At 38.3% G+C, this 19,372-nt stretch overlaps 2 protein-coding genes across 2 annotated transcripts in view; one reads left to right on the top strand and one right to left on the bottom strand.

Moving 5' to 3' along the window:
* Nucleotides 1-11,690: 11,690 nt before the first annotated feature.
* LOC102221366 (protein unc-119 homolog B-like) lies at nucleotides 11,691-17,608 on the bottom strand. Its single transcript, XM_005797943.2, has 5 exons — nucleotides 17,142-17,608; nucleotides 14,895-15,008; nucleotides 14,632-14,731; nucleotides 14,330-14,502; nucleotides 11,691-12,595 (listed from the first exon to the last, which is right to left on the bottom strand). The coding sequence occupies exons 1-5, from the start codon at nucleotides 17,371-17,373 to the stop codon at nucleotides 12,483-12,485; spliced, it is 732 nt and encodes a 243-aa protein (XP_005798000.1). The 5' UTR covers nucleotides 17,374-17,608; the 3' UTR covers nucleotides 11,691-12,482.
* The window catches only part of LOC102235548 (golgin subfamily A member 6-like protein 22), a 26,381-nt gene continuing 24,500 nt past the window's right edge, over nucleotides 17,492-19,372 (top strand). Inside the window, exons 1-2 of the mRNA XM_023324604.1 lie at nucleotides 17,492-17,528; nucleotides 18,595-18,681. Coding sequence (XP_023180372.1) covers nucleotides 17,492-17,528; nucleotides 18,595-18,681 — 124 coding nt within the window. The remainder of the gene's footprint in view (nucleotides 17,529-18,594; nucleotides 18,682-19,372) is intronic.

Here is a 19,372-nt window from a genome sequence, read left to right as displayed (position 1 = left end):
AGTTGACTGGAGTTCGAGTTAACCTTTTATTAATCACAGCCACACTAAACAAACTAGACTGATGGTGCTGGGAGGCTACGAGAGTGTCTTCCAAAGGTGACTTCCTGCGAGAGCAAACACACCACTGCCTATCTACCTTAATGACACAGGACTATTTTTGTCTGATGGCCGCATGGGGTGGTTGGCAGTGGGGGGCGGGGGGGGGGGCATGAGCACCAGCGGAAATCTGTGCTGTAATACCACACAGACAGACGGCTGGGCGGACAAACCCAAGAACACACACACACACGAGCAAGCAAGCGACTGGGAGTTACACAAAGGCTTGTGGCTACAAATCAGCAGAGACCTAGCACTTAAAGACAGATTGTCAATACCCCAGTTGCCGCCATGGCGATTGCTGAGAGGATCACAGTTTGGAAAAGGACTGTCTATCCATCACTGTTGCTCTTGGTGCATTATTAACTAGAAGATATCTAATTATTCTGCATCTCATGTCACATCTACAGACCTATGCTCGGCATGGCTTGAATTCACAGAACCAAGAAAACGTGTTGAAAAAGTGGAATGTCTGGCATCTTGCGGAGCTTTTTGTGATCCTTGAACACATATTTTTTTGTCATGTTAAAGTCACATACTTGAAAGCATTTCATTTGGATTTTGTATAAAAGATAAACACAAAGTGCTGCATAAACTTGAAGCAAACGGAAAATCGTGGCCTTCCTGATGTAACTGCCTAACTCAATTTTTGCCAAAAGTGATTTTGGCAAGAGCAAAAAAAATTAAAATAAAAAATCATCATTGCTAAATTAATAACTACAGACATTATTTTAGGTCATAAAATGTCTACAAAGTGTAGCATGAATTTAAAATCAACAACTTGTAGGAACAAGCCTTTTGAGGCTCTTTAAGTTTTGACCAGCTAAGGAGTTATAGTAGTGGGACTGGATGAAGAAGAGCTTTTTTCAAGTATTGCCACAGATTCTCATAGATTTTCTTCTCTGGACTTTAATTAGGCCTCTCTAATATATAAATTTTGATCTGGTTGTGTGTTTAGGGAAATAGTTCTGATTTAAAGTATTTTCTATTGTCTTTTACAGCCTCTAATGAGTTGGCCTACACAGGATAGACTTATATGTGACTCATTCTGTCTTAACATAAACTCTGTCCCTGCCAACACAAGCATCCCCACGGCATGATACTGCCATCACTATGTTAGGCTGTCATTACGGTGCGCTCAGGGTGATTTTTACGACCAGAATACCTTCTTCCATGTGTATGCTGTGTCTCTCACATGGTTTGAGGCTTCCTGTTGTATGCCTTGGTCTTCCTGGCGTTCTTTGTTAACCAATGTACTCTCGCAAACCTCTGACACTTTCACAGAACAGCTGCAATTACACACTAATTGGGTGATTACAGGAAGCCTTTCCTTGCACTGGGTTTTAATTAGGATGCATCATTGTAAAAAGGGGTAATATAAACATGCACGCCACACTTTTCTGTTTTTAATTTGGATAAAATTGAGGAAAGCATCTATAATTTTTCTCCCACGTCACAATTGATATGCCATGTGAAATCCCACTAAGATACACTGATGTCTGCGGTCGCAATACGATAAAATGTGGAAAAGTTCAAGGGGAATACCTTTGCAAGCCACTGCATGATCTCGCACTGCGTTTGAAAAGGATAGCTGCGATTATGAATGAGGTGTATTCTTTTTCACGTGAAGGCTGATGCTTACTCATATTTACAGTAGACGCCTCATCCGACCTCCTCCGGTGGGAAACCGGTGAAGTCACGGGGCAAGTGTTGGGAATCGCACAACTGCACACACAGATGCAGTCACGACCGTCCCCGAGACCATCGTCATCGTGCTGACCTAGAAGGCAAGGCTGCACGGTGACTCATCGGTTCTTTTGCGGGTGATGTCGCTCGAACACATGATGGAGCTCACACCAGGGCACCGGAGCAGGGTGGGAGGAAGGCAGAAAGAAAGTAAAATCAGATGCAGGAAGAGAAAATAAGGAGGAGGGAGTAGAGAAGCTTGGCTGGACGGATGGATGGATGGATGGATACCTGGAGGTGGGGACCGTGGGGGGGAAACAAGAAGTCCACACAAGCTGCTTCTAAACACACTCCGTGTATCTCTTTTAATCCTTTTTCCACTCCCCCCTCCATTTCTTTTCATGGGACCTATCATCACCATTCCTAGGTTCTATTTATAGGACACCACTGTCCCCCTGTCCCCCCTGCCTATGTGCAGTGTGTGTTCGTGTGTGTGTGAGAGAGAGAGAGAAAGAGAGAGGGGGTGTGTGAATGTATGCAAGAGAGAAAGTATGTGTCTGCTTTAAGGAAAACCTTAAGAAAGCATTGTCTCTAACTCTTAATCTCAGCGTGATTTGACTCATTGAACAGAATCTAGGCGGAAGCCAGGTGTGTTTGTGTGTACATAAAAGGAAGGGTTAAATGAGCTCGATTTATCCCACCTTTCCTGTCGTTTCCGGCATGCATGCGTGGGTGTGTGTGTTGACTCCTAACTGACTCCTAAAATGTAAACCACAAAGACCTGGGAATACACAAATCATTCCTGGAAACTGTTTTGTTTTGGGGTATTTTTTATTTATTTGTTTTTTGCTTTGGCTGCAGATGTGCCTGTACCTCTGTGCCTGTACCTCTGCCTGCCTATGCCTATTCTGAAGAGTTGGACGGGAAACGCTGATATTCCTTTTATACCAACGCGCAGTCCGGTGCTGAACAGCTGTTTAGACGTGCACTGCAGCATGCAGGCCCTTCGAGCCTGATGGAGGGCTGTGGTTATTGATTTATGAGCCCTGGTTTGTGGTCTAATCACCAACTGACACATTTGGTCATCACACTATAAACTATTAGTTAAGGCAGACATGACATTAGCACTTGCAGTGAATAATGGACCACTTAAATAAATATCTAAGCATTTCAAAGAGATGAATTGATGCTGTAAGTACAGTTGAGACCTAACTTTTATTTTTATTTATTTTGATTAAAAATGTACAGTTAGCCAGACTTCCTGGTTTAGGTCGCCTAAGATTATAAAAAAAATGATGTCCACACAACAAGAAATTTCAATCATTTTTTTCACATCACAACATTTTGACGAAGAATAAATTATGACGTCATGATTTTGGAAGCTGCTGGTGGGTGAAATACATGGACAACCTGTAGATCAATTTTAAGACACATTTTAAATAAACTGCTTTGTTTTGTGTCTTCACTGAAAAATAAACAAAAAGTCAACAAAAACGTGACTCGTGGCCTCCACTTGTCCAGCCATCTTCAGGAAAGAGAGGAGTTCTGTGTACTAGAGATGAACTTATTTTGGAGCGAAATATGTGTCAATCCAGAGAACAAAAAGTAAATATCTTGTGAAGATGCTGACTAAAGCTGGACAGTGGAAGCAAGCCTTCTACCAGAATGAGTCATTACTCTAAAGGCAACATAAAATGCTGCATTTCAGATTGTAAATGGACTCAGGGACAAAGATCTTGATTTTGGAGACATGTCATGTGGCATGATGAGACTAAAATTGACACAAATGGGTCTTCAAAATAGACAATGACCCTAACCGTAGCCCCCTGTTAGCTACGAAGTGGCTTAACAGCAACAAAGTCAATGTTTTGGAGTGGCCATCACAAAGACCTGATCTCAGCCCGCTGAAATTTTGAAAACAAAGTCAAAGCAACCTACGAACCTGACTCGGTTTCCAGTGTTGTATAAAGTACTGAAATCTCAGAGTCAAGTAAAAGTACAAGTACCTCTCCAAAATACGACTTTGGTAAAAGTCCAAGTCACTGACTGAAATGTTACTTGAGTTAAAGTCTTAAAGTATCTGAAACTTCTTGTACTTAAGTATGGAAATTACTGTAAAAATGGATGTACTCAAGTAATGTAATGAAAAGTACAAGTAAAAAGTAAAACAAAGCAAATGCAGTTTGAATGACTTTTTTTTATATTTTGGTAAACTTGTCAAATACACTTAAAATAATGTACATAACCAAGTGCAGGCAAAATTAAACCTGCTAATAAATTGTTCCAGTTTTAAAGAGTAGCACATGTTAATGGTTTGTGGTTTTGAACTTGCATGCCTTTCCTATATTCGTTAAATTTAGTCTAAATTGCTATCGCTATGGCTTCTGTCCCCCCTTGAACAGAGGAGTCTAGGTAGCCTGCTACAGTCAACATTAGGCCTAAGCTAAATACACCAAGTGTGGAACTGAAGCAATGTCAAACAAAGTTCATTTATACAGGTAACATTATGGTCAAGATTTCACAATAGTGCCTAGTGACCAAGCTATAGTTACTGAAACAGGAGGATTATAACCATTTCATAAGATGTTACCTCAATATGTTTCTTCAAGTTGGACGGGGAGTTTTTGTAAGATAGAATTTCCACATCTTCGGGCAGGAATAACATAAACTGCATGCGGTACGACGAATCTTTAACACCCACTTATTGTGTTTAAATAAGGCCATGGGCTCTCATCACCAGCTGGTGGTTCCCCTGGAACCGTGTCCGACGTAGTTGCAGTCGTTGTGGTCTCCGTCTCCTCCTCCATGTGGCTGCTGCTGATTGCGAGACTTGCTTTGTGTTTAATGGGAGAAGCGAAACAGGTGTATTGGTGGTGATGAACAAGCCCAGGCAAGTAGGATACGGACTTTGTTCGGTAGCCTACTTGCTGCTTGCTAATCAGTAGGTGGGGTCAAAACACTTGCGTTTGTCTCTCTCGCTTTTTTGTAACGAGTAACTAAACCACACATTGAAAATGTATCGGAGTAAAAGTACGCAATTAAGTTCGGAAATATAGTGAAGTAAAAGTGAAAGTCATCAAAAATTTTCATACTCGAGGAAAGTATGAAGTACTCCAAAATATACTTAAGTAAAGTAGTGAAGTATTTTTACTTCGTTACTATACAACACTGTCGGTTTCACCAGTTCTGTTGAAAGGAATGGGCCAAAATTCCAGCAAAAGATTTGATAAATTGAAAATACCTGATAGATTAACTTACGAGTTACCTTCACATTGAAAAACTATAAATAATTTCTGTAATCATAATGGATCTAAAACTAACAATTTTATTCCGATTTAACGTCAGTCACTGAAAAAAAAAAAAAGTTAAGACAGTAGAAGAACTAATTAACTTGACCAAGAAAAAAAAAAGTTTTAAAATGTAACGCACACAGCAAAGGTTTCAAGAATTAAATGTCAGTTTGCACCATTTAACTTGTGACGGTTTACAAGTTTGGTTTTTTTAAGGGGTGCCAGACAGGTATTCCCCCTGACAGTTAAGATTTGCAAAGTTATTTTACTTTTATATTTTTTAAAACCGGTCAAACAACAACCACACACTTCAAAGCTGTTGGCCATTTAATACAATGAACAATAATATTTATTATAAAAATGGTAATAATAGTAATTGTTATTATTATTATATATTATACAAAAGTTATTACTTTTTTTCTTTACACTCATAAAAAAACTAACAAAAAAATGCAATGTAATTTTTGTTTTTTCATGTCCATAAGCAAATACACACAAATCCATTCTTTTCATCTCCACTGGACAAAGGTAACATTTTAATATTATTGACCATAACTCATTAGGTTTTAGTAATACAGTTTGTTTCATTCTAGGACTTATGAGTAACTTTTAACTCTTTGACGTCACACGCGTCCCAGGTCTTTCGGCTTGCCAGTCGGAGAGGCTGGCGCACAGGAGTAGATGTATTTTTATTTATGTTGTTTTTATCGGTCCATTCAGCGTGACAGTGATGCGATTAGTATACTTCAACAAAAACAGGTATTCCCCCTGACAGTTAAGATTTGCAACCTGAAGTTGTATACTTCAGGTTTTTGTTGCAATAGTTCCTGCAAGGGACACATTGGCGGAATGATGGCGGCGGTTCTTGCTCTGACACTGTCTGGAGGGAATCCGCCATCTTTAGAAAAGGAAAGAAACCGCTAGAACAGCGGGCCAATCAGGTGAGTTCAAGGGAAAACGGGGCGTGGTCAGGGGCGTGTCTAGAGTGTACCAGGACGGGAGGGGCCGAGGGAGAAGAAAATGGACCTTACCAGAGGGGCCGCTTTTCATTGGCTGATGCCCATTCTACGTGGTCACGTGCATGGCCGTCTCACAAACAGACGCTTCCCGTTAGCTAAGTACAGCATAATGGCAGAACTGATACAACTTCTACACCTTGAATCCTGTCTGCTACACAGTCTTACGTTAGCTAAACAGATCAATATGCAATGTGTCTGTATCTGACATACACTAAAGATTTTATTTTAGCAGAAAAGGCTTTGGACTAAACTGTTACTCGTGTTAGCCACGTTAGCACCAAGTACAGCTAGTCAATCAACCATCGCTGTGTTCAGGGAAGCGCTGATTAATAATCGAGAAATAAATATCAAGCCTGGAAACTTGATACCGTAACGGACTGAATGTTGTGTTTTTAACTAAATCTTTGCTCGTCTTGCGGGGCGCAGGCGGTTGCCATGGTAACAGGTGTGATTAAACTACAAAGAGAGAGAGAGAGTAAAAAGGTAGGAGTGGTTTTGAGTTGATCACCTGTTCGGGTTATTTTACCTTTGTTTACCTTTGCTGTGGCGCATTACAGCCGCTGTAGTTTCTAAACGTTGGACTAATTACCTCGTTCATTTGTGAGTTTATGTCATTCACAACAAACATCAAATAGAACAAATATTTTTCATAAAATTTTAACAAACAAATGGCTTCTACCGCGATAATTATGTGAAATTAAATTAATTATATCCCAACTTCAGAAGATTTGCCTTTACCTTTACAGAGCTCTTTGGTTCCTCCTATCAGTCTGTAGCTTCTCATATTGACGTCATCAAACCAAATGTCAGATCTACCATAACTGACTGACACCTGCTGGCCTCAGGTTTGCAACCAGCTTGTGACTGAGAAACCAGTAACCTCCTCCCAGATGATGACCTGAACTTGTTAGTTCCTCTGTCCATTGTAGTAGCTGATATATTGTGAAAATCTGGTAGAAATGATGCACTAATGGAGTCATGTTTACATAAAAACAACGGCCGCGAGGCTTTGTTTGTGAGACTTGCGGTCACGTGGGTCGGTTGTGGGCGGAGCTTGGTAAGGTCCATAGTGCAAGCACCGGGTTCTTACGTACGGAGCCCTTTAGGGGACATTGAGATTTTTTTTTTTTTTTTTGCGTTATCTCGCAATACTTTTGCGTTACCTCGCAATACTTTTAAGTTACCTCGCAATACTTTTGAGTTACCTCGCAATACTTTTGAGTTACCTCGCAATATGCTTACTGCAATATTTGCTGGTCTATATTGTATACAGTCACAAGTGTCAATTTAAAATTTCAAATGTATACACATTTAAATAGCCTCAGTGTTTATTCTTAACTCTTTGGTGCAAAAAAATTGATTGAAAATCGATTTATTCGCTACAAGTTTATGTCTGTTTGTGTAAGGTTGCACATGAAAACGGCCCTTTAAACCTTTCAGACTATCAACACAACAGAGACACAATCAAAACGGTCAGATGACTTATTACCCAACGCTAATGACTCAGAAATACTCAAAAAAGTTTGGATGTATTTTTTCTTCTTTCCTACTTATGGAAAGTTTCTGTTTATATCATAGGTTTGTGGTGCATTTCTATCCTAAAGAAAAATATATAAAACGTAAGATATTTCACAACGAGATATTAACATACATGTTATATCTCTTTTCCATGGAAAAACCTTACGAAAGCCTTATATTATAGCAGAAAGTATTATGGCCACCGTTTAAAAGACTTACAGTATTCACTTGCCGCAATAACTAACCAGTACTTCATTGAGAGAGAACGCAAAACCTTTTGCGAGGTAATGCAAAAGTTTTGCAAAGTAACGCAAAAGTATTGCGAGGGAACGGAATACTTTTCTGAGGTAACGCAAAAGAAAAGAAAATTCCCCTTCCTAAAACGTAAAAACGAACAAAAAATTAGAACTTCATTTAAATTCGTAAACATAATGCAACAACTTTCTCTAATCGGATTCAGTTTTATTTACAATTCAAATTTTATATATAATAAAAACAAAGTACACCCACATCATCTAACGTTATTAAAACATAATTTCAAAAATCACACACATACCAAAACCATATGATACTTATTAACAGGACCATAACCTAAAGAGGCAATCTTTTCTATTTGCCATGAAAGTAAAATGTTAATCATTGTAAGATCCAGAAATGTAATCTCCGCAACTGCTACCCCCAGCAGCCTTTTGGCATGCAGCCCATGTAATCACACTTCCGCTACCGTGTGCTTTCCTCTTTAGAGCATGTGTTTGCTGGTTTTGCACCCAACTGATTTGGAAGAAACCTTTCCCCGCTGAGCTAAATATGTTGGAGTAAATATATTACTGTGGTTTTTAGAAAAGTATAATCCCGTAGGTTTAAGTAGCATTTTCAACACCGTTGTGTTATCTGAGCTGAACTGTGAACTGTTGCAGAAAGTTTTATTTCTAATCCCATCTTTTGTGTAAAGTTTAAACCACAGGACTGTCGAAGCTGAATTGTGAAAGTAGTTCAATGTTCATGGCATCGTTGTAGGAGCTTTTCCAAAGCAGCGTATTTGTTTATTCAGTATTTATTTATTGAATTACCGATTCTTGTCATTTTGGTTTCTTATTTCTCAATGTAATTTTTTATGCTTCTATTCACTTGGTTCAACATGTAACTCATAAGTACCTTACTTTGAGACACTGGCTTTAATATCCCTGATTAAAACACATGAAAACAAAACATCAGTTTTAATTTAATTTATGAAGATTGTCAGTAAAGACAATAGACAGTAGAAACATGTTTAAAAAATAACAGAACCCTTTTAACTGATTAGATTACAGATCTAATACAAATTTAACATTATTTACTTCCATTGTGTTCTTTATGTTATTATGTCCTTTGCTTTTCTTTTGAACGTACTCATCAAATACTCTATGTTATTGCACACAATGAGAGATTGTAGGATTTTTGTGTGGAGTGCTTCCTAAAAATGACCCTTCACTTACTGTTTTCCTTTCATTTTAAGTACCTAAGATTTATGCTTCGTGGCAGTTTTGTAGTCAGGAAACAAAAAAGGAGTAAAGTTGAGAGCTTAGTCCCAAACAGAACAAATAAACAGGATTTCTTGATCCTGGTGTTGCATTGTACTGTGACATTGCATGCGTCAGAGCAGCACCAAAAATCACTTATTTCTGCTGTAAAATTGAAAACTTTGTTCACTTCCTGTTTGCATAACCTCATAGCCGCAGCTGCAACAACACACTCACAGTCTGGGACATCTCAGTGGGTCATCAGAAGTTGCCTTTTATCTCAAAACCCAAAATGCGACTGAATAATACAGGTTGCATATAGGTGCTGTAAAGGAACAGAGAAAGATGAGAGGTGGGCTCCGTGCCCACAAGGAACAGTTATAGGGAGATAGTGAGGATTTAGATGAAAAAGAGATGAAGGAAAACATCATACAAAGAGAAGCAACAGGAATAAAATGAGGAAGAAAGAGCAAATAAAAACAGAGGGTGTGTGTATCGTCACTGTGTGTGTGTCTGACTGTGTATGTGTGTGCAGCTGTGCCGAGTCGGAGCGAAGGGAGGCGTGAGCAGAGGGGGTCCATTGTGGGTCTTTGTGTGGCTCAGATTGTCCTCTTCTCTGGGAAAGTGGAAACTCAACACTTCTCTCCAGAGGTCTGGTTACCAGGTGAGAGAAGAGGAAAGAAAAGAGAGAGGCAGAGAGAGAAAAACAGAGTGAGAGTGAGAGCTGCATAGGTGTGGAGAGAAACAGACACGGAGAAGGGCAGAGGAGACTGGAAGAGTCGGAGCAGGGGAAGTAAAGGAATAAAATAAAAGAGAAAGAGCAAAACGAGAATAAAAATAGAAAGACGGGATTTTAGTCTCATATAGCCAGTTAAAATAAATATCAGAATTAATCAAAATAAACATAAGTTGTCACAGTCTTTTACCAATTCTCTTCTGCCCAGAGTGAAATATTCCCATCTATTAACACTAACAGATCTGGATATGAGCATAAGCATAACAATAGGAATGCCTATTACATTATTTTAAATTCTATGTACAATAATAATAACGACAACAACAATTATTAGGGAAATGTAAAAGGAAGTAAAAAAAATAATTATTGAAAACATTCAAATAGAAAAAATATATATTAATTCTGACCTAAAATTATTCAGATTTATTATTATTTCTTCAGTGGTTTCTTCCAGAAAGGTGTAAAGTGTAGCTGTTGTAAAATACCTCCCCCGAGTGGCCATTTGTAGAAACTCAATGACCCTACAAAAAGCATCTTTTTAAAAATCTTTCTGGGAAAATCTGAAGTTGTTCATAAAATTTTTTGAATGTCTCAACAGCTTGTTTTGGTCACATAAATTAACATTTTCTGCAGCAAACAGCATATCTCAAACTACAGGATAGAACCACGTAGCCTGATGCAAAGACATTTTGCTAGCAAATGTCAAACTTGGTAATGTTTCAATTATTGATTACTATCAAACATTGACAAAAACATAATTTTAAAGCCAATTTAAATAGGGCCTACTCCTAAAATAAACTTTATCAATGACATAGCTCAATACAAAAGCTTTAAGGTCACTAGCAAGCTAATTTTCCACCAACAGCTTATCTTTCTTTGCCCTTCTTTTCTCTGTACTTTTTTATACCATTATTTTGCCAAATTCTCCTTTGGTTTAACTTTTCCTCTGCATGGGAAATGAAACAATCAGAACACATGATGTATCTGAAAATGTCTATTTATTGACTCAGTTCTTCTTCTTTCTTTTTTTTTTTACAAACTATATGTATTTATTTATATATGTATATATTTTACAAACAACTTAAGCCCCAAACACCAACATTTTAACAAAGCATAAAGAGGAAATACAACAGTCCACGTTAAAGAAAACAGGAAACAAATGAATTGTCCAACATTTGTCAACTTGTCTTTTGTGGTAACTTTAAAATGTAAAGTTGGCGTCAGATATAAAGTAATATCAGAGCTACGATTACTAGGAGAACAAGATCTAAAATGGACATAGTTTTGTTTATTTACCTGTTACAAAACCACAAGAAGAAAAGACAGAACGTTGAAAGTGAAGGTGAAAACAACTCAAGATCATTTTTCAAGAAAAAAAAACTTTAGTTGTCAAAAAATGTTTAGCTTGCAATAATTAAACCAAGATAATGGCAAAAAAAAAATGGTAAAAAACAGGAAAAGGGGAAAAAAATGCAAAGCAGAAAAAAATAAACAAAAAAAAGGACACAATAACATTTTTAAAAATGTGTAAACAAGCTGCTTTGATAAAACAGTAGTTTCACTATTTTCTCTTTTTTCTTCATACACCCTTTCGACATTTCAACTCATCATGGAATTAACATTTGTCCTTATCGCCGTTTCTCGATATTTTAAACATTCTCGAATGAGTAACATTTTTTAACACCCCATCACTTTGAAACAAACAAACAAAATCTCCAACGTTTACTTAATCTCTCAAATGAATCTTGGTACATTTTTTTTTTAAATTACATATATTTAAATCATATCATCGCATGCATCATGATATCAACACTTTGTAAAACAGGGAGGATTTTTACTTTTTAAAAAAAATCTAAAACAGTTTTTTTTACAGGTCATCATAAGAATTAAAGCAGAGTTAGCTGTTACCTGATCTTGTTTCATGTTACAATCAAACAGGCTTAAATTTAAAAGAAGAAAAAAAACCCTTTGATGAGACTCGGCACTAGTGTGGACGTGTCTCTTTGTGTAGAAATGAAAGGGATGCAGAGAGGAGAATGCAGGAGTAACCGCGTGTGTTTGACATGAGTGTTTTTTTGTGGATGGTTTCTCTTTTTCACCCCCTCCCCTCTCCCCTGATGTTGTCTGGAGTGGATTGTGGAGGCGGCAGCTCTGATAACAGCTGCTTCTGACAAACACTATGGGTGCCACTTGGGGATTGAGTGTGTGTGTGTGTGTGTGATTTCTATAGTAGCTGGGACACTTAAAAGAAGTCTGATTATCCCTCCAATAGCTGTTTGACCTGTTTTAAACACATGTTACACAGCCACTAGTGATTAGCCCTCTTTTTTTTTTTTTTTTAAGTATCAAAGAGATCTGTCGATATTTAAAACTAGATAAATGAAGCAATACGGAGTTTCTTCCTATTTGTACGTCAGAGTCAAGACTACCATCGACTTCCAGCAAAATAAAACGCACTGAAAATGAAACAAACGACTGGCGTCGAACCTTTACAAACACGAGAGGCCTCTCGAACACGGCTGCAGGAGTGTGTGCATGGGTGAACGCTTGAGCTGAATGTTCTGCATTATGCATGCATGTGTGTACATGTCTGTCAACAGATGTGAGCAGCGGATGCCGCATGCAAGGGTGCCAGCTATCATTGTCCTCCGTTGTAGGCGTAGTCCGCCTTGTTGTGCATGACCAGTCTGTTGTCGACAAAATAGAAACTGTCCGACCGCGTTTCATAAGGACACTCCACCATCTGACGAACTGCAAGACAGACAATATGTGCATGTTAGCGAACCAGCATTGGCGTTTTCGCCTCAAATGAAACTGGATTGTATTTTTTTCTCTTAGAATCTTGATACAGTGAGAACATATTGGCTAAGCGAGAAAACGATATGTTAAAAGATTTGCATGTATAAGCCAGATCTTGAGATCACTTTTCTGCAGATATTTCTGTTGGGCTCAGGCTTTAAATAGAAGAACTGCAACAATCAGAGAATGCCTGGCTGGCTGGCTGGCTGGCTGGCTGGCTGGCTAGGAAACAACCATATTTAGACAAAGGGATACATGTCTAGCAATCCAAATGTTGTTCACAACTATGTGGTTCCATATTTATTCAGTTCCATGAAATCAAATTCCACATTTTTCTGTGTAGGAACTGTCTGTGTGCAGTGGACGGTAACTGCAATCAGGTTAGTACTTGGGAAAATTGAATTTGGTTCATTTGAAAACAAAAAAACATAAAAAACCAGACTGATGCACTTCATATCCTTATTTTACTTTTTTTATTATTATTATTTTTCAGTGAAACCGTACAGTTTAAATGTCACAGTAACATCATAGAAAGTTATGAATTATTTTTCATTTTCGTCACCGAAACCTGCAGTTTCGACAAGGGTGATGAACAAGCTGCTCTTCCACGGCCTGTACTTTTAACGTTTTATCTTGGAATGCAGTATTGCAACATTAGTTTTACCTATATCTAATCACCAAAGATTATTAAAAAATGTTGGTCATTCCAAAGTTCTAAATAATATGACAAGTAATGGACTAAAAGTGAAGCCAGTGATTTACTAAGTTTGTATTTCACAGAAGAATCATGATGCTCATCTGTTGCCATCAGCTGGTTCACCACATCAGTCCTATTTGCGATGTGAATGAAACCATTGAGAACTATTTGCTCCAAATGTGTCCAACGTCTTTTCAACAAAGGAGCCAAAATCCTAATTATGTTTTACATAATAATAATAAGAAGAAATAGAACAACCATTTGGTATTTTTTGAATGTTTGCACACTTTATAGAGCTTGGGCTCAGGCCTTTATCCTATTATCATTTATCATGACAAATTTCTTATTATGATAAGAGTTTTGATTTATTGTTGTGACGGTAAATTCCAATTCATTTGTTAGCTTTACTACTTTCTCCACTGTTTCTTCAATGAGAGCACCAATAAATATCTGTAAATTTGAAAAGATGATTAAATGCAGCTGCTGGGTTCAGTTTAGAAATATAAATTATACTTCTTTACTAATGGGAATGCTTTTCAAGAGCAGTGTTTGTGTTTGTTCGTGTTTGTACCATGCAGACACAGCTATACAGCTACCTAAGAAAAAGGCATAAGTTGTTCCTACCATCGCTCTTACCATCATCACAGCTTAAAAAAAAACTATGGAAATCAGTTCTGTACTTGCTTGCATAAAATAATATTTGATTTCTGCGAGTAAAAAAAAACACAAAATCTAAGCTTGTATCTTAGATTTTGTGTTTCTCTAAAGAATTAACTTTGGGATAAAGTTTATTCTTTGTCTCTAAAGAATAAACTACAAAAATACTTCATCATTTCATTGTACCCGTACAAGTCAGAGCCTGTAACTCAGCTCAGCTCTCCAATACTAATCTTCTATCAAAGGTAAAAATGGTAAATGGTAAAAGCCTCGTCTTTTGGCTAAAAGACGAGGCTAAATGTTTAACCTTGTCTTTTTTCAACAGGACTCACCCAGGGTCTCAGAAAGCTGGGGGAACTCGTAGATGTGTTCACAGGTGTTACGGCTGCTTGGGATGCAGAAGCCGAAGTCGAAGTCGAAGCTCTTGAGCAGGTGATCGCGAAAGTAGTGCCTCTCGATCATGCGGAAGTTGTTTAGGGGCCGGTTCCCGACTGTGAACTCCACCCTGATCGAATGGAGAAAAGAAAAGCTGAGATGTTACAGCTGTAAAATGTTATTATCGTCGGTGCACGCTGAATAAAAATAAGGAACACAATGCTTGATTGCTTTCAAGCTACATGTGTGAGTCACTCACGTAGCTCCCACAGTCCTCAGTCGCAGGAAAGCCGGTGTAAACTGGTAGCGAACAAATCGACCCGCCGTGCCGTCTCCTTCGCTGTGCTCCTCATCGTCGTCTGACAGCAAAAACAACACAATTTGCAGCATAATACACAGGTTTGGGGTTAAATTTCCAAACAGGCTGTGACCTAGTTATTGCTGTCAGAGGAGCCAAGCCATCTATTTTTAAGTGAAACCAAACAGAAATAGAACAGTGCAAAGAACAGTGAAATATAGTACCTGAATGCGGAGGTTTGGCAATCTCAAACAGAACAGTGTTGGTTTCCAGGTCTCTGATTTTAAAACGTACAAAGTCAATGTTGTAAATGTTGTCTTCGGGTTTACAGAGGTATCCTGCAACCGTAACACACAGAGGACAGGAGTTACAATGTTTGGATAAGAACAAGCAAATATAACAAGAATATTTATAGGAATAAATCAGACAAAACATCTCTGACTCAGTTAGGATCAAAATAAGAAGAAAGGGATTTGTTTTGATAATCCATTTCCTTAGTATTTGGTCGGCCTTTCATGTTTTCTGATTTGGCTCAAATGTCTCAGGTACTGGAAACAAATCTCTGACAATAGTTCACTGGAATGTTGGCCCAATCCTCTTTTCTGCTTTGCCTTCAAGTTTGCATTGTTGATGAAATTGGGTCTCTGTTAAGAGCACTTCAAAACACTGACTTTGTCATCCTTATACCGCTTTGAAACTAATTGTGCTGTGCTTAGTGCTTAGTGAAGATGTTGTCTTGCTATTTATGGATGGTCTTTCCTTATGATGCCAAACAGCATGATGCAGCCACCCCCGTGCTTCACAATTGTACGGTAGAAAGCTTCAACATTTTTCAGCCAAACAGACTAAGAACTTCAATTTTAGATTCATCAGATCACAGGGCATGTCTCAGAAAACTCAAGACTTCAACTCTGTGTGTAGACTGTAATCTGGCTTTTCATGCTGATTTGGGGGGTTATGGCTTCTTCCTCTCTTAGTGGTCTTTACAGTCCACGTTGGAACATAATTTATGTCATTGTGGAAAATGGCACCTGCCATGCTCGGTCAGCGTTTTCACACCAAAACCCATTCCTCTCTGGAACACATAATAGTCTCACACTCACAGTGTTTATACTTGTATATAAATGTTTATATCCAGCATCCAGGATGAGTCAGACTTATGGAAGTCCATAATTTTCTCTCAGATATGGAAGTCCATAATTTTCTGTCAGATATCTTGCTAATTTTCTCTCAGATATGGAAGTCCATAATTTTCTCTCAGATATCTTGCTAATTACGTCACACAGTAAAAATGCAATCAAAGGTGGGCCTCTGATTCCCTCAAATGTTCTAAATGAACCTACCAAAGCCTTAGCAAAGCCAATAATCATTATCTAGGCTTTCTCGGATTGTTTAAAGGCATAGAAACCTTAATGTACCACAGCCTTTACTGCACTGAAAATCAAATAAAATTACGTTTAAACACAGCCACACTGACATATGAATCTACAGTAATAAAGCCATAAAAGAAAGATAAGAAAACCTCTGAGGCTACTGTCTCATTATTATGGCGTTACAGTGAACAAAAGGTGCAGGACAAGGGCTCCAGAGCTGCAGACATTAGCCTAAGACGAAATTGAAATGAGCAATGTTTTTGGATATTATGGCAGCCAGAAGTATTCCTTCAATATAGCATACAACATAGAATTTCACTGAAGGCATAAGAAATGTATTTTCAAAGCCTTATTTATTTTTCAATTTATTCAGTTTTCTCCCCCTTCATTGTACACACATATGTAAATGACTTTAATAACCTTTTCAGCTAAATTAAATGTTATCTTTGGTATTTTTGTTCTATTGTTTTATCTGTTCCTAAGCCTAAGTAAAAAGACATATAAGAGTAATTTTTTATATTACAATAAAGAGAAGTGTAGTACTCTAAAGGCCCCTGACTCCTGGAATAGGAATAGTACAACAAGATGATTCTTCTTTATGGTTGCGTTTATCACAGAACAGTCACTGAAAATAAGAACACACCTTGCAGTTAATAACATTTCAATGTCGTCTCCACAGCTTCAAAAGCTGTAAATGTAGGCCATGACACAAACAGACTTAACCACGACAGTGTATAGCACAGAGAGGGCCTCGCTGCTCCAATACTGGCTGTTTTCATCTTTAAACATGACAGTATATATGATTTCACCACAACCCACACTACAGCACAAATAAAGTTATTACACTGTCATAATTGCTCCTATTAACATACACGCCCAGTGTCTTCTTCATTAACTGTTTAAATATAGAAACAGCAAAGATTACCTATGACGCAAAAGACTTGTTTGTGTTTCTAATAATGCCATTGTAATGAGCTGCAGTGAATCATAGCTCGTTCTCCTGTCTCCGTTTTTAAATTATCGGTATTTACGCCCTGTTTTTTTTTTTTTTCTTCTGTAATTCAGCAAGTCTCGCCCGCAACGAAAGCGACCCCAAACCTCTCGTAGCAACTCGCAGTCCCAGAACATCCTCCGGAGACATGTGCCCACTCCTCGTCCGCAGCTCTTCCTCCGTCACGGGCCTGCTCTCCACCTGGCTTCGCCGGGACTTGAGCCTCTTCAGGACGCCTCCGCCGGGCTTGCGGTCCCGCGTAGGGGCAGCAGAACCGTGCCCGCCGCCGGAGACATTTTCAGCAACAGGCGCGTCGCTGCGGGCTTTGGCTCCGCTCATCGCTGCTGACCGAGTCTGTCTCGGCTTCACCTGCGTCTTCAACCCGGCGAGCGCCTGCTCGTCACTTCCCTTCCTCTTGACAAAACGCTGGAAGAAGAGGAAGCGGAGGACGAGGAAGATGGCGTCGCAGATGTCGAATGTCGAGATAACTGTCGGTGAACCGTCAAGCTCTTGTTTTTGTGAGCGCGTGCTGTACGGTTGCCATGACAACTGGTTCTATGAGCACCGAGGGTGTAGAAGCGCTATCTGGTAATGTCCACCAGGGGGCGAGGGAATGCAGGAAATGAAGGGTAAACCAGTCAGTCAATCAAACAGAATCCATCTAGTTCTGTACTTATTTCTACTTATTTTGAACTGTCAAATTGACGTAGATAAACAATAGCTATTTAGTAAATACATCTGATCCTTTATTCCAGTGGTGATCCAAGTTTTTATCATTTAGGGCAAAATTGTTATGTCAAAGTAGTCGTATGCCCAGGCAGTGTTTTAAGTAAATAATTAGGCCTGAGATGTAATAAAGCAAATAAATTACAATATCCAAAGTAATTGTAAGTTTAGATTTTGTGTGATAAAGAAAAAAAAGTCTAACCCTGCTCTTTTGGAAATGTTTATATCTTTAAATTTACATTATATTATAAATATTTAGATAGATAGATAGATAGATAGATAGATAGATAGATAGATAGATAGATAGATAGATAGATAGATAGATAGATAGATAGATAGATAGATAGATAGATAGATAGATAGATAGATAGATAGATAGATAGATAGATAGATAGATAGATAGATAGATAGATAGATAGATAGATAGATAGATAGATAGATAGATAGATAGATAGATAGATAGATATTTCTTGTTTTAGTGGTTTCTAACTATAGATTTAGTATATCTTATACAGTGTGATACGCTTGATTGTTAATTTTGAATTAATTAATTAGAATAATGGAAATCATTTAGTACATTTTGAATTTTATTTACTTATTTATGTTTCAGTGATTGCTAGTTGATCAACCATGTTGCCTTGGTTATATAACGCATCAACACCTCAGGTCAACCAAATGTTTCCTCACCCTTTGAATTACCCAAGAGGTCTCTTTGGTTTTAACATTTCCTGAGAGCTTGCTCCCCCGTTTCCTTCTCCCAGGCCCATAAAAGCAACGCAAATTAACGTTGTAAAGGCTCAGGTGTCATGCAAATTCGTGTTTACTGTGTGTGAGGCCTGACGGGCAGTTCCTGCTCCGGCGCCCCAGGTAGCCTCAGCAACATCCACGAAAGCGCAACGCGGATCCAATTCCTTTTCACTGGTGAGTAAAGTGACTTTTCTCTTCAATCAGAACCCGTTCATCCAGTCCATTGAAAACCAAACTACAGGGACGCTGAATATTCATAGACACAACTTCTGTTTAAACTTTTCAAAATAAGGGCCAGAGTTTGTTTTTTTTTCCATTCAGACTTAACGAGCAGAAATGTTAGCGGTGGTTAAGAAAGACTGATCATTCATTGTATTTTGTGTGTTATGGCAGGAGTTACGTATAACGCCACTGCCAAGGCTGTCAACAAGTTTTAGAAATGTGTTTGTAGAAATATGTGACTATTCATTTGACGAGGTTTTGTGAGGTCAGACACTCTGGGGCAAGATGTACAGTATGTATGCTGGAGCAAACGTTTATTTCTCTGAATTCAACTAAGTCCCTGCCCCTGAAAAGCCACACGGAACAACAATCCTTTTCCACCAAAACTTTACAAGTACTCATTGCAGGAGGAAAGCACCAAACTGTTTGTCAAATCCTCATAAATATTAAATACAGTACATTATGTTTCACTTGAGTGACACATTCAAATGCATTAAACTATAAACTAGACTTAGCCGCTTTTTTTATTCGGCTTTATTTTATTTTTTGTTTTCTAGTTGAGAAGACGTGACAAACTACACATTGTTGGCATGGCACAAAATGTACATTTCAGAAATGTTTGCTCTTTTCTATTTTTTAATAG

The sequence above is a fragment of the Xiphophorus maculatus genome, chromosome 20 (genome assembly GCF_002775205.1).
Source record: "Xiphophorus maculatus strain JP 163 A chromosome 20, X_maculatus-5.0-male, whole genome shotgun sequence".
Lineage (NCBI taxonomy): Eukaryota > Metazoa > Chordata > Actinopteri > Cyprinodontiformes > Poeciliidae > Xiphophorus > Xiphophorus maculatus.
The sequence above is the reverse complement of the archived record's forward strand: the minus strand, read 5'-3'. Positions and strand labels throughout refer to the sequence as shown.